At 55.6% G+C, this 23,238-nt stretch overlaps 2 protein-coding genes across 2 annotated transcripts in view; both read right to left on the reverse strand.

Annotated features, from left to right (window-relative positions):
* Positions 1-2,808, reverse strand: part of LOC144225591 (death-inducer obliterator 1-like) — a 12,636-nt gene extending 9,828 nt beyond the window's left edge. Inside the window, exon 1 of the mRNA XM_077756811.1 lies at positions 2,716-2,808. Coding sequence (XP_077612937.1) covers positions 2,716-2,808 — 93 coding nt within the window. The remainder of the gene's footprint in view (positions 1-2,715) is intronic.
* The window catches only part of LOC144225615 (death-inducer obliterator 1-like), a 34,593-nt gene continuing 12,453 nt past the window's right edge, over positions 1,099-23,238 (reverse strand). Inside the window, exons 5-17 of the mRNA XM_077756841.1 lie at positions 22,918-23,234; positions 22,157-22,478; positions 20,054-20,266; positions 19,025-19,235; positions 10,204-10,675; positions 9,922-10,081; positions 8,631-8,747; positions 8,401-8,505; positions 8,088-8,223; positions 7,075-7,603; positions 6,511-6,664; positions 5,482-5,571; positions 1,099-4,675 (exon numbers count right to left, since the gene is read on the reverse strand). Of these exons, the coding sequence (XP_077612967.1) occupies positions 4,454-4,675; positions 5,482-5,571; positions 6,511-6,664; positions 7,075-7,603; positions 8,088-8,223; positions 8,401-8,505; positions 8,631-8,747; positions 9,922-10,081; positions 10,204-10,675; positions 19,025-19,235; positions 20,054-20,266; positions 22,157-22,478; positions 22,918-23,234 (3,048 nt within the window). The 3' untranslated portion in view covers positions 1,099-4,453. The remainder of the gene's footprint in view (positions 4,676-5,481; positions 5,572-6,510; positions 6,665-7,074; positions 7,604-8,087; positions 8,224-8,400; positions 8,506-8,630; positions 8,748-9,921; positions 10,082-10,203; positions 10,676-19,024; positions 19,236-20,053; positions 20,267-22,156; positions 22,479-22,917; positions 23,235-23,238) is intronic.

Genomic DNA, 23,238 nt, shown 5'->3' on the forward strand with positions numbered 1-23,238 from the left:
GGGGTGGGGTGGGGGAGGGGGAGGGGGTGGGGTGGTGGTGACCACACTGGCTGCGGCCCAGGGCCCAGGGCTGCTGCGCTGGTTTTGACAAATTCCTCCCTTCATCCACTGTTAGCGGCACAGATGGAGACTTGCCCCCTGCCCTTTTGAGGGTTGTTGTTAGGTTTGTAATTTGCAAAGTAGATGAAAACAAGCAACCAGGTGGGTGGGTGGGTGCGGTGTGCTGTCCCCCCATCTCTAGAGGGGTGTTGATCGGGCTCAGTAGGGGTGTCGGCACCCACCCCTCTGAAGTGCCAGGGCGCACAGGTCCCCGGGGTGTGCTGCGTGGGGAAAACAGCCTGGCGGGCTTTACGCGGGCTTCCCCGGGTGCTCCTGGTGGGTCTCCAGCCTCAGCCTCGGCGGCCGACTGAGGGACAGAGGCATCTGCAAGGTCATGTGCCAGCTGATTTCCTGACAGGAGACCAAAACCAGGGCTGGTGTAGGTGTGTGAGCAGCAGGGACACCAGGGAAGGTGACGGTGTGGGAAGTACACCCATCCCCCACCCCCCTAAGCCTGACATGTCACGGGGCAAAGCTTAGTTTTAATAAACCATCTGAAAGCTGACTCCTTAACCCCCAAACAATGAAAATAATGCTTTCACCCCTAAATCTGGTACACTAGACCTTTTTTTTCTTAAATGAAGACTCTCTTATGGTCTGAATCCATCAAGGCAGAATTTTCACTCCTGCTAAGCAGAAACTATGTGAGTTAACAGGTTCTTAAGGAGGACTGGTCTAGAAAGAGACTTGGCAAATACAGGGAAATAGTATGTACCGCCCCTCAGCCCACTGCCACCACCACCACACGCGCGCGTGCGCGCACACACACACACACACACGCCTCTGTCTTGCCAATTCCGACTCCCTAAGACCTGTACGAAGCCACGGGGCTTGGCATGCATTTCAGGGAAAGGGAGTGTTCTCGGTCTTCACCCAGGCGCCCAGAGCAGCATGGCCCTGCACGCCCTCAGCCAGGTGGCGATGGCTCGTCCTCTGTCAGCAGACCTGCGACAAGAGCTACAAATGGTTCAAATTGAAACAAACAGTGACCAGTTTCTATGAAATGTTTTTATTGGTTTTGAAGGCGAAAGCAATACATCGTATTCAATACTGTACTTAACTTTGATGGCAGCGTGAGCACAGCCACTCACACCACACACACAGGAGAACCGAGGAGTGCTTACCTGACAATACTTCAAGTCAGAAGTTTCCAGCTAATTTAGAAAGCAGTTAAAAATGAATACAGAAGCCGGCACTACGGATTTACTCCAGGCAGACAGCCCTCTCCACCCCACACGCAGGCAGGCGGGGGTCCCTGCCATCTAGAGCGTGCGCCTCTTAGAAGCCCAACGGCACCCAGTGGGCGTTCCAGGTGAGAACCTGTGCCCGGATTCCCTCGGGAGTGATGGGGCGCCCTGGCCTGCGTCCAGTCCCGTCAGGATCACAGGGGACGCACAAGATGGAATGTCCAATGGGACTGGTCTTCCTTCTGTGAACGAGGCCTCGAGGCACGGAGGGCGTCTGAGACCCGCGCCCCCAGGGGAGGGGCCCTGTCAGCCTGGCTGCCTACATGGACATCCCGAGTGGGAGAGACAGGCCGCTGGGCGAGGGGGACTCAGGCTTCCCAGGTGTCTTCTGGGATTATGCTGTCAGGTGGTTCGAGTGACACCGTGTGACAGAACACGACAACCTGGTATTTCTGATGGACAAGTCACACAAATATGCACGGATGAAAGTGTCCCCAGGAGCTGAGCACGCTCTGTGCTCTGAGATGCCACATGGACACTCGGTGTGTGGGCGGAGGACAGACCGTGTGGACACGCTCTCCATGTGTCCCATCAGGAGCGCGGAGCTGCGAAAACATGCAGCACCGGCCAAGGGTCAGGCGCACGTGGAGTCCCTGGGTCAGGACATGGCTGAAGCACCCTCTAGTGCAAACCAGTGTTTGGGGAGAATCCCATGTCACCAAAATCTACTGGGCTTCCGAGTGTGGGAGGTGAGGGCACCTGTGATTTTCTACAGGAATAAAATGACTTTCCACACATGGAGCTCTGGGTAGAGGTGGTCACTCCTGCAATACCCTCTCTGCCTGTACCCCTAAGCGCCTCTCCACACCCTCTCCCTGCTCACAGAGCAGGCCCCTTGCCCAGGCTGGGGGCTCCCCAGAGCGGGAGGCCCGCTCCATGGCGGGAGCATCTACTGGGTGTGTGAGCTCAGGCCAAGTGGCAGCCGTGGGCATAGCTGAGGAGGGAATCAAGGGCACACCCGCCAGGCTGGGGGCGGTGCCTGCTGGACAGCTGGCTGTTCTGCTGGGGGTGCCACTGCCACCTTCCAACCGGCCTGTGCTTTCAAGAGCTGCCCGGCAGAAGCCACCCCTGTGAGACGGGAGAAATGCTCCCACACCCGGCCCTGCAGACGTGTGCACACACGACACACGCACCAGGACACATGCACGACCTTCCAAACGTGCGCACTTACACACGACACACGAGCATCCGTACCCAGAGCGCGCCAAGTCACGCCATGAACACGTGAAGCAGCTCAGGTAGATAACCGGGCCTGGGGTCAAGGCTGTTTAGCTGGGAAGTGTATCAAATATACACAGGTATCAATGGCAGGTTACGGTATTGGGAGAATAAAAAGCATACGCTGAATGGGTTAGATTTAGGGCCTTACAGTGAGCTCGCTCAGGGGGCTCATGAGGTGGTGCCGCAGTTTTGGGAGTGTGGATGGCCGATCCCTGAGTGTGTCGGGGTGCTCAGTGCCCATCGCGCTTAGCGGATCAGGCGAGAGGCCCCACCCCGCCGGCCTCGCTGGTCCCTGTGTCACCCTGGAAGTGTCCCGTAGGGCCCCTGCCTCTCCGCCAGCTGGGCTGCACCGTGACTCCAGTGGAGGATCTCCTCTCCCGTCCACTGCAAGGAACTCGTGCCGGCCTAGCCAGAGCCCAGCTCCCTGCACCCCTGCCAGGTGGGCTCCCACCCAGGCCCCGTCCTGCTCGTCCCACAGCAGAGTCTCAGGGAAGCTCACACTGCGGCCCTTGCCGCGGGGGCAGTTTACTCTCGTTTAGAAGGAGGCTGGGAATCTCCCCCACCGCTCTGCGGGCACCTGCGTCCGTGTCGGCCGGGAGCCCTACGCTTCCGCTTACGCTACATTCTCCACGCGAGCTCCTACACTGGTGACTGACCGGAGATTCTCCACGGGGCCCGCGAGACCAGCTTCTTCGTCTTCGGCCTCCAGGAGCACAGGATGGGGATCCGAGGAGCAGGCCGGCGCACTTCACGGAGCCGCTTGCCAAGAACCTCCACCAAGGTTCCTGCTGCCACCGGCAGGCGGCATCTCTTACCCCCCGCGGAGTGTGGGAGGGGACCCCCCGGAGTACTTGACTTTTAAAATGTATCTGGCATGGAGATAACTTAACGCAGCATGCCAGTGGACACCCGACCCCGCAATCGCAGATACCACCGATACTGTCTGGGGCCTGCTTCTGACACGCAGGGTCCAGCGGAGCCCAGCGTAAGCGTTAAGAGCGCGCTCCAGTCGGGACTGGAACGTGCGCGTGGTGGGAGCAGCCTTGCCGGGCCCCGCTACGGTTTAGGTGCAGTGGGTACAGCTTGTGGCTGTGGCAGGAGCACCTGCCAGGACAGGTGCCGGGGCTGAGGATACGGAGGTGCCAGTCTGGGCAGTGGCAGCAATGGCCCAGCGTTCAGCCACTGCCTCTAGAACAAAGCGCTTTGTCAAAGAGCGTCACCGTGTGTCAGACACAGTACCTTCCAGGTGATCTCAATCCTTCGGGGACTTCGTGGCCAAGGAGATGCTTCAGTGTGGGCACCTCCTGCCACCCGTGTAACTAGTCCCGTGCACTTCTGCTCAGCGGGTGAGAACGAGCTGGCCCCTCAGACAGGCTCCCCTTGGAATCGTCCTCAACCCCTTGACAAGGCTGAGTTGGGTTTGTTTTTGTTTTGTCGTTTTAAAGACTAATCTGTGTAATCCTCCACAAGCACACCTCCTCAGGAACGAACAGCGCTGCCCTCCTGGGGACTCTGGGTCCCTCCTGGGACTCCCGGAAGCACGAGAGGGACCTGCCTGGCGGGAGCTCAGCCCTGAGCTGCCGGCAAAGCGCAAGCACCCACGAGCCACCATCGCCTTGCTCGCAGCCTCCTCCTCTTCCCGGGCCCGAGGCCAGGACGGGCTGGCTGCCGGGGCCTTTCCCCTCTGCGTGCCACGTTCTAAGACAATCCATGCCAGCAACGAGGCTACGTATGGTGGCCCCCTCCCCCGCCGGACCCCAGAGGCCAAGTCCTATAGCTTGGCACGGCTCCCCCGCACTCGGAGCTCCCGCTGCTAGAAAGGCTGTGAGCAGCTCAGGAGGATGTGCACTGGCGGGAAAGGGACGTGTGGGATCAGGTGTGCCTTGTCACCACTCAGAAAACTGGTGCTTACCTGGTCCCTCAAAGGGCAAGAGTTTGGATGGGACAGGGTCCTTGGCACTCAGCGGGATCAGGTAGAGGTCCTTGACGTGCCTGCTGTTATTAGCTACGACACCGAAGCGGCCGCGGCTGCTAAAATAGGAGTAGAGAGAGATATAGGCCACCTCCTCCTCCTCGGTCGCGGGGTGGAAGCGGACGAGACACAGCTCCTGTGGCACAAAGAGGAGAGCGCGTTGGCCGGCGGTCACCAGAGCGGGCATCCGCGCTCCGCCTCTGAGCCTCACCAGCAGTCTCACAGGAGAGGGACGAGAGGTCCCCGGATGTGGTTCCCACGGCCCCGCCGGCCCGCATGTCAGGACGGAGCGCTAGTGGACACGGCGTCCCGAGCGGACTCAAACCCTGGTCTTGGCAGGACTCTCCTTAAGCTCATGCCTATTCACACCCCACGTCCTTGAAACAGCCCCTCGGGGTGTTCTCGCACCGACGCATCGTCTGCCGTGGTGCTGGCCTGGAGCAGCGTCCGGGCGGACTGCGAGGACGGAGGTCTTGGTCTTGACCACCCGGACGTGTGATCTACACGAGGGCCAGGAAGCCTCAAGGAACCCAGAGGGTCTGAGCCCCGTGTGGAGCCGAGGAGAACTGCAGCCTGTCCCCTGCTGCACGCCCAGCGGCAGCTACGCCTCAGGGGCTCGGAGGTCCCCGGCCAGGCACCGCAAAGCACCTGCTGCCTCCCTGGGCCACAGAAGCAATGAGGAGACACGGTGCCTGTGTTTCTCACTGACCCCGAAGAGCACACAGTAGTAAAACAAATTATAATAAAACTGCCACCTGTGTATCACCCACACCCCGTTATCCAGCTATAAACATAGTTTAAATGTTTACCTGGCAACATTTAATAACTCATAGGCTGACATTTTGAGTACGAACCCATCAAGATGAAAAGTGAAAGAGGCAAGAGTCGCATTGGAACGCACACCTTCCTCCACAGGTGCAGAGGTTAGACTAAAGCAGGTACCTTAGACACGGAAGATTTGAGCTTGCCGACATAATCCCACACCGTGCGCGGTGCAATCCTTCCGCCAATGTGAATTGTGTCCGGCAGGTCCTAGACAAAGCATACCCGGAGTGAATGACCAGTAAAAACAGTACTTGGAGGGGCGCCTGGGTGGCTTAGTCGGTTGGGCGTCCGACTTTCGCTTAGGTCATGATCTCGCGGTTCGTGGGTTCGAGCCCCGCGTCGGGCTCTGTGCTGACTGCCAGCTCAGAGCCTGGAGCCTGTTTCAGTCTGTGACTCCCTCTCTCTCTGACCCTCCCCTGCTCACGCTCTCTCTCTCTCTCTCCTAGAAATAAATAAAAAACATTAAAAATTAAAAAAAAAAAAAAAACACAGTACTTGGAGACACTGATGCAGTGACTTCGAGGCATCCAGCTACCTGAGACTCAGGAGAACAAATTCTTCTAAAAAAAGTGGGCATAATGGTATTAAATGTTGCCTGGTTAACATCCAGGATTATGAGTCACCAAACCTAAGCGTGGTATGATGGCCTCCTGCCAAACAGGATTACGTTTTACAAAACTTTTGGGTCATCTTTCATGAACATACAAGCATGGCAAGGAGCTACGATCCAGAGCGACTTACTAGACCAGTTGCTGAGGTCGTAAATACTAGCGCTGTTTACACGAACTCTGGAAAAGCAAAGAGCTGTCGTGTGTCGCTACATGCCACCAGTCACCCGTGCCAGACCACACCTTCAGCTGGGAGTGCACACCCTGGGTAAATGCCCTCACCACACCGAGGGAGGAAGGCGCTGGCAGCTGTGTCGGAAATGCTGGGACGCCCAACTGCTCATCTCAATGTCTCCCACCATCCACACGGCTTGACCTGCTGACTCGTGACAGCAGGCTCTCCTGTGCCTTCTGGGCGCTTATGCGTCCCGCCACGCTGCTGGAAGGCTGGTACACAGGGACTACCTGGGCTCAGGGCGTCTATGGAAGACGTGCCCACACACTCGCTCTCTCCCTCTCTCCCTCTCCCGGTTCTAACCTCACTGAGATAGTCACAGCACCCTGAGACGGGATATGCCTTAGTGACAAATTTCGCTACACTCTGCATGTTAATAAATCCTTTCCAGATGGTGTTGAGTCGAGACAAAAAGAGGGTTGTATCTCCTTCCGGAGGGGACCTTGACTCGGAGAGGCTGTAAAACAAAAATCAGAAAAAGGAAATAAATCTTTCTGCACAAAGCATTTCCAAGTATGAAGCTCTTCTGCAATTATACCAGCAAGACTAAATTCATACAAGTTTTGGTAGTTTTTTCAAATTAAGTACTTGAACCATGGTGCATTCTGGTCAAGAAAAAATAAACCGAAGAGGCAACAAACCTGAATGACCACAAGGTCACGTTTCAGGTTTCACGAGCTGTACGTTTAGAGTAATGAGCATGCAGGCTACCAGCCCTTCCAAGGCCTGTGCAGAATTACCCACGCACGGTTGTATACCGGGCACAGTGGTCAGAGCTGAACGATGGGATCCCTGCCCTCTGCTCCTTCTGTTAACCTACAAGGAGCGTGACTCATGGCTTGTTCAGACTACATGAGCAGAGCGCACCTGACGCGTGGTGACGGAGGAACTGGCAGGAGATATCTGGGCTCAGGGGACGAAGATGGCTTTGCGAGGATGGACTTGGGCACCGTCACTGAGGTCACAGCAGGCTTTAGGACATCCTGTCGGGATTCTGCTGGGTGGGCACCGTCAGGGCGGGCTCCTGTGGGGGCCGTGACTGAGCACGACCCGGCTGGTGCGGTCCTGGGGTCTCGGCCAGACACTGTGACCGTGGTGAGCACTGGGCCTCCACAGGTGGCCGGGCAGGAGGGGCCTTCCAGGGCAGAAGGCTCCGGGTGGCCGTCTCCTAGTGGCACAGGGAAATACTTTCTCTCCAAGTGCATGCGGGAAGCCGCGCCCTCCAGCTCCAGCTCAGAGGCACTCTCAGGCAGGGCTGTTGGCACCGTGTCGTCAGCCGAGCTGAGAACTGGCTCAGAGGGAGTGCTGTCATGCTTGGGTCTGGACTCTTCCTTCTTAGAAGCGGACAATTTTTGCTTTTTTGGAGCCGGTTCATCTTCTGAAGACGGAATCTGACCTGAAGAACATGGGGAAGGCCTTCGTGAGAAATCCCACACATTCGAGGGCATAGCCTGCCCTGTAAGTACATAATTTCTTATAACAATTTAAAAAAAGGTGGGGCGGGAGGGGCGCCTAGGTGGTTCAGTCAGTTAAGTGACCAACTTCAGCTCAGGTCATGATCTCAGTTTGTGAGGTCGTGCCCCGCATTTGGCTCTGTGCTGACAGCTCGGTGCCTGGAACCTGCTTTGGATTCTGTGTCTCCCTCGTCCTCTGCCCTCCCCCACTTGTGCTCTGTGTCTCTCAAAAATAAATAAATGCAAAAAAAAAAAAGAGAATTAAAAAAAAAAAGTCCCGTCATAAAGACAGAGGAGGACTAGTCTTTTAAATAGTGTACTATTTAAAAGTGGGTCAAGTGCAACTGCCATCAGAAGGATCACGGACTTGAAACAGAAGCCAGTGAAGCCTCAGTTCTGGAATCTCCCGTCACACACCATGCTCACCTGTACAGATCTTACAGTTCAGATCGAACAGGTGTGCCCGGTGCTGACCCGTCGTGTCCTTCAGCATGCTGCTGACAGCATCCAGCAGGGGTGCAGTGCTCTGCTCGGGGACTGCTCGCGCCGACTCCTGCTGCTCCTGTGGGCCGGGGAGGGGATGCCTGAGCCCTGCCAGTCCACCCCGCAGCAACAGCACAGGATGGCATGCGCGATGAAGGGCCATCAGGCACAGTGCCGGGCGATGCCCATAGCCGGTCCCACAGGGACAGATCGCTCTCCCCCAACCTCATACACCCCGGGAACCCTGAAGGCTTACGTCTGAATCGGACACAGGCGGAGAGTCCTCCATGTCGGGCACGGTTTCCTGTTTAACGGTGGTCTGTTTACTCTCACTGTGCAGCTTACTTCTGGGCTCCATCACCTGCCATGACAGGGACACAGAGCCTGAAACCCTGCTCTGGAGGGTCCGCCTGTGCCTCGCCCATTGGCCGCCCCCAGACACCCAGGACCCCCGGCGCCCAGCATCCCTCGCTGGCCGCCACTCACGGCTTTTGTTGGCCGCTCCCTCCACGTGGACAGCTCTTTAGACACCAGTTCTTCTGGCTTCATCCTCACAAGTTTGGCCAAAGAGATCTCCTCACGCAGAACACGATGGAAGAGTCCCTGTAAACAAACATCCTTCGTTCGGTTGTTCAAAGACGGGTCTGTGCCTGCTTCTGGGACACCAGGGGGGCAAGGGCAGAGCCCAGCAGCACAAGAGGTCTTGCCAGAGGCCCAGCAGCAACAGAATGAAGGACTGAGCACAGCAGGGGCCTGACCTCGCCAGCAGCCTGTGGGGGTAAATGCCAAGCTGTCCCCAGTGCAGAGTCAACAGGTCCAGGAAAACACTGGCACTAGTAGGCCTCAGGGCCCACGTGGCACCGACTCTGCTACAAAAGACTTCACAGAAAACAAAACCAACTCAAAAAGGTACAGGGTTAGGGGCGTCTGGGGGGGCTCAGTCGGCTGGGCGTCCAACTCTTAGTTTCTGCTCAGGTCGTGATCTCATGGTTCATGACATCGAGCCCTGAATTGGGCTCCGCACTCACAACATGAAGCCTTACTTGAGATTCTCTTTCTCTGCCCTTTGTCTACTCATGCTCTCTCTCGAAGTAAATAAACTTTAAAAAGAAAGTTAAAAAAAAAAAGAGTACAGGGTTAGAAACAAAGGTGGGAAGAAATCACTTCTGCCATGGGGGGACTCCAGTGTGATGGGAAGTCTGAGTCTGAGCCTGCTCTGATCCTGAAGCTGTGGCGAGAACACGCGAGGAGACGGCACACCCAGGCGGGCGGGAGGGGAAAGCACACCAGGTGAGTGGCCAGTACTTCCCACCGAGTCCCGTTTCAACCTCACCGAGGGACTCTGCCCCCCACGTGAAAGTAGCACCTGCCCAACGGGCAAGCACTGCGGGGCACGCTGAGGCCCGATTACGGCCCCAAGGACGCCCAGATCAGCAGGCTCACTCAACCCACGAAACAGTAACCAGGCAAAAAATGTCTGAAGCCCAAATATGGAGATACCGACATCCTGAGATAAAATCTCAATGTTACTCTGGAGCCAATGGAACGATAGAAATTTTATAGCCGTGTTTAGAAAAGAACCATCTGGTAAAATGAGGAGGAACATCAGGGAACCAGTGAGAAGCCCCGCCCCTGCCCCCAGGTTAAGTCAGGGGAGGGAAAGACAAACGGAATTCTGGGCGTCCTTCCAGTGTCTGCGTGCTGTGTCGAGCTTATCACTACGACGCGTGGCTAGAAGAGACCAGCGAGCGGGACATCACCAGCCACCTGCACACACCTGGTTTTTGGGGTCCTTGAGGTTGAACATGATGCTGCGGTATTTACTCTTGTAGCGGTTGTCTGTCACCTGGAACAAGTTGAACATCTCTTTCTCGATGTGGAGGGCGATTTTTCCTACTTCGTTTTCGGTCATGATTAGGTCATCGCTGTCGTTGACCCTAGGAGTAAGAATACAAGGGCCGCATAAGCCACCACCCGTGCATGGTTTCAAAGCACAGTAGTCATAAAACGACCACGGTGGATGCACTTCAACGGCAGGAAATCAAGTAGGGCAGCCCACCTTTTCCACAAAATCTCCTTCAGCGAGCGTCTTATATTCTGCCGTATTTGTGAATTTGGCTGGGACAGGGCAGGGCTCGAGGTCCCCAGGCGTCCTGGGGCTGGAGAAGCCACAGGAATGGAGGTGGCCGCTGGCTTCCTAAGGGCCCCCACCAACGCGGCAGAGCCGGGTAACTTTTTGGAAGCGGACACAGCAGCCCCAGGTGCCAGCCTGGCCTGCTTGGCACTGGGGGCGCTGCCCGGGGGAGCCGCCGAGAGCCACGGCCTCTTGGGGATGGTGCCCTTGAAGCCCGCTGGTGACTTCTTGCTGGCCACTTTGGCCGCTGCTGCATTTGCAAAGGGAGGAGACTTCTTCGGCAGGAGATTTCTGGGCGAAGGCTGTTTGCCACCTGCAGTGGAGCCTGGAGGAGCCACCTTCTTCGGCCCTGCGGCCACCACACTCTTCTCCTCCACACGCCTGTCCTCCTTCATGGCTGCAAAAGAGACATGCACAAGGTTAGTGACGTGGGGGAGGGCAGCTGTGCGGTCCTGCGACTCGAAAAGCATGCTCACCCTTGAACTAGCAAAGCTCACCACATGTTACTGTGGGAGAGCATCTTAAAATAATTAATTATTGAGCTCGTGAGCATTAACAGTTAGGGGCTACCGGCAACATCTGTGAGCGACCATGCCGGGTCTTAGAAAATAACCCTTTGCTGTATTATTCCGTTAAGCCTTTCACTCCAAGCAACAAACCTGAGTTTCCAAAGGCTTAATTTAAATCATTAAGCTTAGAAACTGACAAACTTCTTGCAATCAGGAAAAAACTCAGAAGAAGACTTTCACAAAGAATTCAAGTGTAATGTTTTTGTGAACCTGAGTGCAGAAAATCTTCCCAGGGCGGGTCAGACAGAGGCGTTCCCTGTAAACACTTGTTCCCCGGCCCCGCTTCGGGGGCTGCATGCGGGTGCCCCCCACCCATCTGGACAAGAGTCAGGGGCGAAGGAGAGCACCATGAGGGGGATTCTCGGCAAGGGGAAGGTCAGCCACTCGACGTGCAAAGAGCGAGAGGTGGTGTGACAGACGTCCCCATGGACAGCCGTCTGCGTGTACCCATTATGGGGCAGGACACTAAGTTAGCACTTTTGATCCAAAGTAGGGCTGTAGTCAAAAGCTGCAACAATGCTGAAACTCCTTCACTTGCACAAAAATCTTTACGTGATGCCAGCACGTGGTGGTCAGGGAGACAGAGAAAGGACGTAAAGGACCGACCGATGGTCTCGACGGAACCAGGCCATCAGAGTGAAGGTGTGAGGTAGGCAAGGGAGGCGGTTCTGGGCCAGGGAGCAGCGCGTGCAGCAAGGTCAGGGATGGACCCTGCTCGGTGCACCGCAGTGACAGATGGGTCTAGAGGAGCTGAATGGCCAGGACAACAGCTCTCTGGTGGCCGCAGGTCCCAGGCCGTGTGGGCAGAGGGCCTGCGCTCTGCTCTCACTGCCTCGGTCCTGCAGCAGCTGGGGCTGGCGAGTGGGGTGGGGGGTGGGCAGTGGGAGCTGAAGGCCTGGGACCTCAACTCCTCCGCTTTATAAACAAAACTTCCAGATTCCACCATGGTTGCATCAACAGCGCTGCACGGATCCAAACCTTAGGACAGCCAGCCTCACGAGTACTTGGCCACTGGGTGTCAACTCGGACTCCAGCCTGTATTTTCACCTCACAGAGCCTCCGACCTCCGGCCTCCCACACACCCAGCCCAAGGCGGCCTGTGTACCACCCTGCCCCACCCGCTGTCACCCATGCCCGCTGCCACTGGCGGCCAACCCGGTAAAGGTCTTGTGCCCCTGAGAGCTGGACTTTTCAAGAAAGCACATTGAAGCAACATTGAAAGCAACAATGAGGTCTTGCAAAGTAAAAATGGGCACATAAGAGGGTCAAACGTTTCTCCGGTCTCCCACTGCATCAAGTTCACAGAACCTGGGGGTCACGGACCTCAGCATTCGGACACAGACTTTTTTACCAACTCCGATTTGGCCACAAGGTCCACCGTGCCTGGAGTGGGGGGCTGCTAGTTTGGGGTGAACGCAGGTGGATGGTCCTTTTTTTCTGCAGGAAGCAGGGGGCGGGGGGGCGGGCAGCACAGCAAGGACAAGGGACGGGCGGCAAGGCCCCCAACACATGGGCCTCAAGCAGAGGAGGCAGCCGGCCCCCAGCAGCCACCCTGACAATGGAGGCCCAGAACTGGTTGCATCACTGCCTTTCACTAAAACTGTGCTGACGGAGGTCAGGAGCACACTTACAAAGCTGGCCTAGGGCACTTCCAGCACCCTGGTAAGGCCAGTCGCATACAGGACACCTGTGTGACAGAGCCAGAAGCAAACCTCGTCGCTTGACATGTAAGTGGCTCCAGTTCACTTAAGGTGAAAAACTAGAACTCTCAAAATGCTGACTTCAGGGGGCCCTGGGAGGCTCACTCAGTTAAGCCTCTAACTTTGGCTCAGGGCATAATCTCATGGTTCGTGAGTTCGAGCCCTGTGTCAGGCTCTGTGCTGACAGCCTGGAGCCTGCTTCAGATTCTGGTTTCCCTTTCTCTCGGGCCCTCCCCCACTTGTGGTCTCAGTCTCAAAAATAAACATAAAAAAGTTTTTAAAAATAAAAACACTTACTCCAAAGCGTCCCTCTCAGGCAGAACCTGTGATCAATACTCCCACTTGTCCAACCCGTGTTTTCTCATTCTGGGAAAAGCCAAGTCAACATCTTTTTTGGGACATTCCCAATACGTGGGACTAAAGTGACCCATGACCCCAAAACGCTTTAGTGGTAAATGAACGAACACAATCTATTTAAAAAGCAGGGGATGCCTTTCCTTAACCACCATGCTATTTCATAGAAGTGGTTGGTACCTTTTTAAAGTCAACTGATTGAGCCCACCCCACCCCACCACCCCGCNNNNGAGTATATAAACAGATATACAAATTAGATAAATAGGCAAATTATTAGTACGATGTTCTGAAACTGACGGGCTCCCCCGGTGCGCTGGACACACCCACCTCCCACTCTGACGTGTTTACAACACGCCAACAGTTCTGTCTGGCAATCGCTGAAGACACCACTGCTTCTAGGCCCACTGCCAGGCGGGAGCGCGTCAGCTGCTGCCAGTGCAACTGACCCTGTAAAGCACTGGAATGTTCTCACAGTGAGAGAAACACTATCATTTTTGAGTAGAGGTAAAATCAAGTTTGCAGATTCTTTTTCCAGACTCACTAAATCTATGATGCTATGTATAAATTTACAGAAGGGCCAGGAGGAATTGTGTAACCAACCAGAAAAACCTCATTCTAGAAAATCATGCAAAGGCAGCTTCAGGGGACCGTCGATTGGCCCCAAGCACCAACAGACTCTCTGGTCCGCATACGTGAGGTGGCCACACTTACCCGGAGCCCGCCCATCAGGGTGTGCCCAGCCCGTGCCACCCTGGCAGCCAAGACTCCCTTAGCACCCACACCCTGGGGCCTGCTCACAGGGAGGGAAGGGCCAGGCCAGGCAGGACTCAGGGAGCTCACTGGGACCTTAGCAGCTAGAGGAGGAAGAGCTGCTGCTGGGGGCCAGGCTACTGTCCCAGAGGTAGTGGTTTCTGCCGGATGCGGCCGCCTGTTGGTAACAGATGAGCGCCTTCAGGTGAAGCCCAGCAGAGCACACCCTGGGATCCGGCCCGGCTCAGCGCTGGGGGCCATGGTGGCCGCCTCATCAGCCACTGGGTGGCACTGGTGGGCCTCAGCGGAGCTGGGAGCACAGGCTCCAGCAGAGGAAGTGGCAGCTGCCTAGGTGAAATACCGCCCGCACAGACCAGCGGCCCCAGACGGCACCACTAGGGACTGCCCTTCGCGGGAACCGGTGACAAACCCTCAGTGTAGCTGCAAATTGCTCTAAAGCTTTTGTGTTTTGATCCTGCCCGAACCAGTTCCAGTTTACCCTAAAAATCCCCAGATGAAACTCCGGCACACTCGCCTCGGGTGACCGGCTATAAAAGCCGAAGAAAGACAGTGAGTGTGCTTCATGGTGTGGGGCGGCTCCGTGGTGCAGGGGAGTCCCCCAAGCCCCCAAGCAAGAGACCACGTGTTCCCTGGCAGACCCGCCCACCGGCTCAGGATCTCAGCCCCTGCACCCTGCAGGGTCCCAGTTGTGCTCCTCAGTGGAGAGCTAGGCGGAAGCTGCTTGCTCCCTGCTCCGAGGTCCCCACCACGGGAAGGGAAGGGAAGGCAAGGGAAGGCAAGGCACAGAGCTGGGCAGGCTGGGCAGCCCTGCGTTTCCCACCTCTGAGTGCCAGGACTTCTGGTGTGAAAAGTGATGTTAGCAGTAGCAAGACAAAACCATTTTGTTACTGTGTCTTTGCGTAAACACTTAAAAGTGAAATTTTTCTTCTAGAAGCACAATAAAGTACCAACTTGCTTCTCTATCAGAAAACATGTATCATCTAGGGCAAGTGTAAGCTGCTTGGACTAGACATCATCTTCAGGATGTCTTTATGTAGACCCCTAAACTGTCATGGTCAGGCTTCACAAAGCTTTTCTAGGCCTTCCTCTTATTGATGCCCCATATTCGAGTGACTTCCGCCTTAACAGAGAGGCGTGCGTAACTCTCCGTAAAAAAAAACTTGTAGAAAACCAGGTGTACGCTTGGAAGCAAGTCTCCCTCCCACATTTTCCCTCATTTTAAGTGTCACGTACAGCACTCTGAAAACCAACCCCAGAACTCGTGCATGTTGGGTGGGTCATCTATAAAAGAACCAGTGACTGTCCTTCCACATGAGCCACGTGGAAGAGACAGGGATCAAGGCCTTGAGGGGAAATGGGCACTTCACCCTTCCTGAGGATACAGCTGCCAGCCGGGGGGTGGCCTGTGGCCAGGGCGGGACTGGACACAGGGCCTGAGGCTGACAGAGTCAGGTCTGTGAACTGCCTGACAGGCGTACCACAGCTCCCACGAAGTGAGATTGTAGCCACATGCTCGGTACCCAGATGGTTTACTAGCTCACCCCACACACTAGGGGCCTGGGGCACATTAGGAGAGCCTGCGGACCCTTGTCCATCCGTCCCTTGTCCCAAAGGGCCCCAGTGAGCAGAAGCCCCCAGGCTGCTGGCTCCACGAAGACCAGAGTCGGGGCCCTGCGGTGGTTACCTCTGCGTGCTCCCAGCCGAGCTTCTCCAGGCTCTCACCACTAGCAGAGGGCCCAGCCTTCTCAGCAAAGCTGCTTGGGTTTACAGGAGCCAATACAGCCGTGTCCATGGGGCTGCATCACGCACACAAGGTCACCAGCGTTCTAGCTTTGTGCAGACGGCCCTGAAACCCGTGCGCCATGCTGGGCTCTGGGACACCGACGCCTGCTGGGGGCCCCCCTGCAGCCTTGGTCTTTATGTATCTGCAGCTTCCCAGAGTCATGAGGGCCTCACTGGAGGGCAGCTGGTGCTGAGCGAGGCCAAGCCTGCTGGAAACTTCCAGCACCNGAACCTCCCCCCCCCCCCCCCCCCCGGGGGCTGCAGCACCACTATTCGTGGCAGCACTGGGAGCTCCGGGGTTTCCTCTCAAGTGTTAAAGTTGATGAACATGTGAAACTTTTCACTGACCTTTTCTGAAGATACATTTTCCTAAGCATGTAAAAAGCTTAAAATACCAAAAGACTATCTATCATCTGAGATCTAACGAAATTCCAGCTGTACGGGTAGCATTAAAGGGTTGTTGAGCTAAATCCTTTATCAGTACGAGTTTTGGTTTCTCCTCCTCCTCCTCCTCCAGTTTCTCCAACTGGAGGGAGAAAATTGGTTCAGATATACCAGGTCTGATTTGTCCCCAACCACATTTTATTGCCAACGGGCATTCTGGAACAAATAATGGCTCATCAACTGGTAGAACCCAGGACCACCCACACCCAAGGATTTGCGCTTCTACATCATATTCCTGGTCCTAGTATCCCCACATGTTAAGGGAGCTTAAGGGCTCCTGAAGTGTGCCCCTGGAGCCCACACCCCTAGTGATCCTCACGAAAATCCATGTTCTCCTTGATCCATTTCATAAGCAGGTGGACACTGTGGAGTGCCCAGGCACTCAGAGGAGACGCTGCTGTCTGCGGGAGCGGTTTTAAGAAATCTGAATTTGGTTGGAGAAGTTGTTAGGGGTTTCTACCCTACTTCCAAAGCTAGATGAAACTGCAGAAATGCCATTTTCCAGCCAACATCTGTCCAGAACCCCAGTGTTTGAAGTCTCCTAATGAGCCCATTTAGGGGATCTGAGATACCAGGAATGGTGCATATGGACATCAGAATTCCGCTTCCAAACTCCAGTAGGTCGGGCATCTCAGAAAACAAGTTTTCAGCCCTCTTTCTGCCGTGACGGTAATCAGCGGCTGACCCAGCAACGCACAAGAACAGAAAAATTAAGGTCAAAATGAAATCAAAACAAAAAGTATCACTATTTGGGGGAAGACATAAAGTGGTATTGCTTTTAGAAGTTAAAGAAACCACACAGGAATCCTCAAAAACAAAAAAACAAAAAAACAAAAAAAAAAACCAGCCAGAGAAGCAACTGGACGTGAATCGCATCAGCCCTGCTGATATTTTTGTGGGGGAAGCAGGAAGCGCGTTGGAGTCCGGGCCTGTCTGCCGGGAGGCGCCCCGCACGGGTGTTCATCAACAGCCGCCCCACAGCCACAAGCCCCAGTCAGCACCAGCCACCTGGGAAGGAGAGGGAAGCCGAGGCACCTCCAGGGGCAGGCGTCCTTCCCTCAGCAGTAGGCACGGTGGGCTGTGTGGCGATCTACCCACAGACTTGACACGCACCCAGGTCGACGTGGGAACGCCTCTTCCTAACCACTGTCCCAACCCCAGCTGAAGCCCAACCCAGGAAAGTGCACTCTGCAGCCAGCCAGAAAGGAAGGCGGGGGTCCCTGTGGGAACACAGGGTTCTGCTGTGTGCGTGCACGCTGCACTGCCTGCGACCCCAACTGTGAGGTGATGGCTTGGGGGAGAGAGGCAGACCCATAACTACTACTCACCGAGACTGAAGTCACATATTTTACCAACGACCGGAAGATGACATTTCTGGGATAACAAAAAAAGATCAGAAGCAACTAGCTCAAAACTGTGTCCCTTAGGCATTCCATAAATTGTGGCTATCCATCAGCTCTGATTCTGAGACGCGAGTGTGCTGAGAAAGGCCAGCAGTCACTCGTCTGTGCTGTCAGCTGGGCAGCCTGCCTCGGGGAGGGCTGATATGCAGAAGCAGCGGGCAGAGAAGCAGAGGAGCAGAGGTGAGAGGGGACACAGAAGCAGGAAGCAGGCAGAGGTGAGAGGGGCAGAGACACAGGTCTCCTCCCAGCACCCTCCCCTCACCCCCCCGACGTGTACTGGGAGCCTCACGGAAACTTTCCAGGTCTGGTGGACAGATGAGCTACACAGCAGCCAGGCACCCAGGGTTTCTGGGGTGACCCCTGGTTTCCTTTTCCTGTCATGTGCCTATGACCAACCCCGAGCACTGCAGCACAGTGTTCCGAAGTGACTGTCCCACCCCCACCCCCCAGAATTCATCCGTGATGCTGTGCGATGCATATTTGCAGGAATGTGCGGGACCCATTAGAAGTGCTACTGTGTTGAAGATCTGAGACGTGTCGTTAGCACCGGAGTTCTTAGCTCAAACAACCTGAGGTGTGTCAGAGACTCCTCGTAATACGGCAATCAACTGGTTAATCCTGTAATTTAACAGCTCACTCCTGAGCCCCCCATCTAGTACTGCCTTGTAACTCTCAGGGCTACTTAGCTCTCAGGACTAGCCATTACCCGTTCCCAGCCACAGGGGCTCTAGCAGGGGCCTGCAGGGGCCCCCAGGAGAACGCAGCACACGTCTACACTCCTGGAATTTAAGACTACTCAGCTCTTTGGAATTTTTGTGAAGGACACAAAACAATATAAAAGAACATATATTAAAATAGAATGAAAACAGTCTTAATAATGGAGTAAAATGTGCCCTATGAATCAACTTAAATTTCCACAACTTAATTTTGGAGTGCTTGGCTGAGAAACAAGAATGGGCAGAAAAGACCCAGCCGCCTGCTCTGGCCTTGGGTGCCATGTGGCCACCGGGCCTGTCCGGGCTGAAGGCCTGACCCAACGGGGCAAGCCCCCGAGACGAGTCAGGGCATCGGGGGGGCTGCAACCCCCCCCCCCCCCTTCCCCCTGGGGACACTGCTCCAAGGGTCAGGCTGTCACACACACTTACCTTGGAGCATATGGAGTAGCAATAAACAGTCTTCAAATCTTGAATGTGTTTGTGTGTGTGTGTGTGTGTGTGTGTGTGTGTAGTATCTGAGGTGGATGTGAAAAGAATTCCTGTTGGATCGTAAGTGACTAACTCCTGAGAGCCGTACTTCAGCTGAGCGCCTGCAGAGGTGGCCCCGCGCCAGCGAAGCAAGGCCTCCCCACGCCGAAGGCAAAGAAGGCCGCAGCCCCTAAGCTGGCAGGGTCTGAGTGCCAGGAGCGCGGCTCCTCGGTGACACCTTGCTGGACACCCCAGGTACTTACCAGAGCCCGACAATGAAAATCAAAGAGATTAAAGACATCGCTCTCCAGGTGAAACTAAGTTTAGCAATGAGGTTTGCACAGCTTTTGGAGGATTGTACTGACAGGTTTGCACTGAGGAGGTGCACAGGGCTGGAGGAATCTCGGACTCAGATCTGCTCCCGTCTTTGAAGGTACACCATTAAATGCGGCTAAAGCTCCTAGTTCTGGACAGGCCCAAGTGCCGGCTGTCCAGAGAGACCGGGAAGGGTCCAGGCGCTACCCCTAGGTGATACATACATTTATACAACAGTGGCGGCCAGGGGGCAGCAGTCTGTTCTGGCTTGACCGCATTGTAATTGTGGTCGCTGGCCCAGGACGGCGTGCCTTCAGAGGTCGCTTCCTTCACGAACACCTCGCTCCTTGAAAGAGCCACTGTCGCCTTCTTCACTATGTTTTCTTTCTTGTCTGGAGCTGGTCTCTTGTGCACAGAAGAGATTCTAATGCCTGCCTGGATAACCAGCAAAACCTCAATCACTACGGAGGTCAGAGAAGAGCCTTCGCTCGCCACGCTTTGCGACGAAAGGCAGGATACGCTCTACGGTTGGGGTCATTTGAAGCCCTTCAGCACCCTGAGTGACGCGAAGGCCCCTGGGAAGTGACGGACATGAACGAGGACCGGGGTGACAATGTGCCGGGTGAGCCCCGTGGACACCGGGACCATGAAAGAAAGCAGTGTCCCGCCTTGTCTGCCAGGCACTCAGTGTTGTCGCCACGGCCCTCCCCATGGCAGCGAGCGTTGCTCTGGGGAGCCGGGGATTCAAAATCACCAGCCTTAAAATCCAGGCCATCTAAAGGCCAAGCAGCAGTGAAACACAGCACCCCTGACACCCTGCTTGTCACAAACGTAACAGGGACTAAAACAGCCAAGCCAAGCTGAGCTCAAACTCCGGGCAAGGGCTTCCTGGTAAAATACGCGCCTGCAACCCTAAAGCAGCCGGAGTCCTTCCCAGGTCACAGGCAGCGCAGAACAGTTCCCCGCGGCAGGTCTGCAAGCGCGGTCCCGTGTGGCTGCAGGGTCCCCACGCCCCCCTCGCTGCATGTGAGCACAAGGTGCACGCACACTCCGATGGTGTCCAGCTCTTCTCCTGTGTGGTGTGACGCCCTCGCCGCCAAGGCAGACAGAATGGCAGACATGCACATTCAAGACTCTGACGGGAGCACTGTGGAGGGCTGTGGCCCAGCCAGGCCACACAGCCGACCGGCGGCACCCGCCTGCCACGCGCTTCTCACGTCAACGACTCACAGGGCTGGTCTCGGTCAACTTACCTGAATGCTGCATTTTGGAAGAATGAGCTTTTCTGGCTTCGTCTTGGTCTTTTCTTTAGGTTTTGGTTTTTGCTCTTTACCCGCACTTAGAGATTTCATAGTAGCCGCGGCGTGTTTCAGAATACAGTCGCTGCTGCAGTAAACCGAGTCCGGCTGCGCCACGTTAGAGCACCCGGGGCCGATACACTTGGAGGCACCTGGAGTCTCTACCACCTGTGGGACAAAACACGTGGCTTCAGCGTCCTTACCAATTTTAGTGGTTACAGCACTTCGTGAAAGGTCTATTTATCAACATTGCTATTCTTGACAAAGACGCCAACTACATCTCTGTTAAGAATGAGAACACGTCTGTTTACCCAAAGCGTGCGAACTATCCACCGCCACGGCTGGGCGCTCACAGTAACTACCCCTCACGCCACCCGTGACAGGCAGGACTCGAAGGGGACCGCTGGACTCTGCCCTGGCACACAGCCTCTGTGGACCTTGAAACACAGTGGGATTTTACACCCATCATCAGGTTCCATTACAGGGCAAAAAGGAAGAGACTTTGCGGATGTACCTGAGGTCCCAAAGGAGACTCTTCTGGAAGACTGAAAGGGTCTGGCTTTGTCAAGGGAAAACCTTAAAAAAGGGACTGGGCCTTGCAGCAGAGAGATGACTCTACTGCTGGTTTTCAAACAGCAAGTGGCCCCGTGAGGGAGCCCTGTGGCCTGGCCCTGAGGGCGAGGCTGCCGGGTAGCAGGCACGACTTTAGTACCCTTGTGCCGCAGACGCTGCACAGGGCACATTTAGACACAAAACCGCTGGAGCCTTTCAGAGGTGGGTCTCTCCCCAGCCGAGCCTCTGACGGGGCCCCGGCGTGCAGTCTCTTACCACCTGTGCAGAGGCTGCCGACCCACAGAAACTGAGCTAATAAACGGTGCTGTGCGAGGCCAAGACGACTGTGGTCACTCGCCAGGCAAGCACGAGGGACCTCACCTCCCACGAGACCTGACCCTGCACTTCTCTTAACATCTGCCCAAGTGTGGGGGTTGCTTTTGGTGCTCAAGACTAAAATACACACGAGCCTGCCCCTCAGATGTACCTGAGCAGAATCTTATTTCTCCAACTACGTATCCTGAGATGGTTTTTCTTCCACAGAATCCAAGTTTAACAAGAATAAAACTAAGCTTTTATAACCCCAAACAGATCAATAGTAAAAACATGATACTAAGGCGACTTTTTTTAAGGGGAATGTGCTCACGAGGGCCTGTGACAGTGCTCACCAGCAGAAGACAAAGACATGTGAGAGATAGGACAAAGAGCCATGGCCCCTTAGAGACCTAAAAGCCAGCTAGGGAGGAGGAGCAAGTAGCGGAGCAGGAAACCAGAGCCGGCAGGAGCACAAGGGACCACCTGCGACCACTACGGCGCATCAGGCCAGAAGGGACTTCACCCCCCTCCCACCCAGGGTGCCTCAGATCGCCAGCGCTGCCCCTGGCATCTCGCAAGAGCACCAGGCCTCTCAGCATGCCGGGGTCGGGTGACATGGGTGCACGTTGTCTTCAGAACCCAAAAGAATTGCGTTAAAGTGTATGTGAGGACAGAGATTCCAGAAAGAATACTTAAGGAAAAACTGACTCTAAATTATTTTTATTTTTTTATTTTAGAGAGAGTGTGCCAGTCGGGGAGAAGGACAGAGAGACAGAATTTCAAGTGGGTTCCACCCCACGACCCTGGAATCATGACCTGCAATCAAGCATTGGATGCTCAATAGACTGAGCCACTCAGGCACCCCCAAAAAACCGAACTTTATAAATAAGTCTGTCTAAGGAAAACGTTAAGTCGATAATAACGGTAAAGGAGACAGACATGACTTAAATAAAAGGTCCCCCATGGCGTCCTGCAGGGGCGTGGAGTGTGGGAGGCCCATGAAGCAAAGTACAGAGAACTGCCTTCCAGCAGAGCCCAGCCCATGGCAGACACAGTGCTGTCTGCAGGGAAAATCCTAACCTGCTCCAAGGGAAAGAATCTCTCTGAGTTCTGACCCTGCTCCCTCTGTGGATGGGAACCTGCGATCTACCGGGTCACCCCTTGCACTGGCCTCGCACACCAAGTACTTACGGGCTGGAATATCTTAAGCTTTTTCTTGCTGCTGGGGTTTGCAGCTTTCTCAATTCTGCCCTTTATTCCTTGGTCTTCACTGGACTTCTGCTCCACCGTCCCCATGCTGGTGCAGTCCGTACCATCCCCATCAGCGGGCCCGCACCCAGCCTCCTGCTGCTCTGCGCCCTCGGGCCCCACATCGTCCTGCGCCTGCAAGATGGTGCAGTGCGGGCAGATGTAGTCCTCGCCGTTCCGCTCCAGGAGCCTCCCCCGAGCCTCGGAAATACCCACACAGTCGCCGTGGAACCACTCTTCACACCGGTCACAGCAGATCATGAACCTAAAATTATACAATAATGGTATCAGGAGCAGCAAACATGATCAACACTCAATTTTCGGCCCACTAAGAAAAAAATGAATTGGTTTTAATACCCTATTATCAAAAAAAGCAAAATACAGAAAAATAGAGAAAAAAAGAACGACCGTCCTTGATTTTATTACTATTCAAACAAATGTGCATCTTTTTGTTGCAGGCGGACGGGAGGGGGTGCTCTGGAAGTGAGCTGCAGGCCTCACGAGCTCCAGCCCACAGACCACACTCGTCCCCTGGAGAGGGTGCGCTCCCACCTCCCACCCAGCTGCCCGGCGCCCGCCACAGCCTGTTCCTGCACCGCGTCCAGAACAGCGCAGGGCAGCGCTGTGCAAGGGGTGTCCCCCGCAACAGGAGCATCCCAGGCTGTGCCGCCTGACGAGCAGGGCAGGCGGCCGCCCTCACCTACCTGTTGTTGTGCGGCTGACGACATATGCAGTACAGGGCGTTAGGCTCGTAGGCCTCACACTCGGGCCTCTGCCGGCCTGCGTCCCTGCTGTCTCCGCCTTCCGTTCCCTGAGCCGCCTGCCCTTCCGGCTCCCTCTCTCTGCCGTCGTTCTCGGCCTGCGACACGGCACCCTGCTCGGCCTCGGGCTCCTGCGCGTGGGGCGGCGCACTCTCCGCGGCAGCGGCCCCCTCTCCATCCACAGTCTGCGTGGGACCCTGCTCCCGGCGCTTCCTCCGCAAGCGGCTCTGGAGGCTCCTGGGGGGCCTGTCGGCCGCCGCCTTC

The sequence above is a fragment of the Crocuta crocuta genome, unplaced genomic scaffold, assembly GCF_008692635.1.
Source record: "Crocuta crocuta isolate KB4526 unplaced genomic scaffold, BGI_CrCroc_1.0 scaffold613, whole genome shotgun sequence".
In the NCBI taxonomy this organism is placed as follows: Eukaryota; Metazoa; Chordata; class Mammalia; order Carnivora; family Hyaenidae; genus Crocuta; species Crocuta crocuta.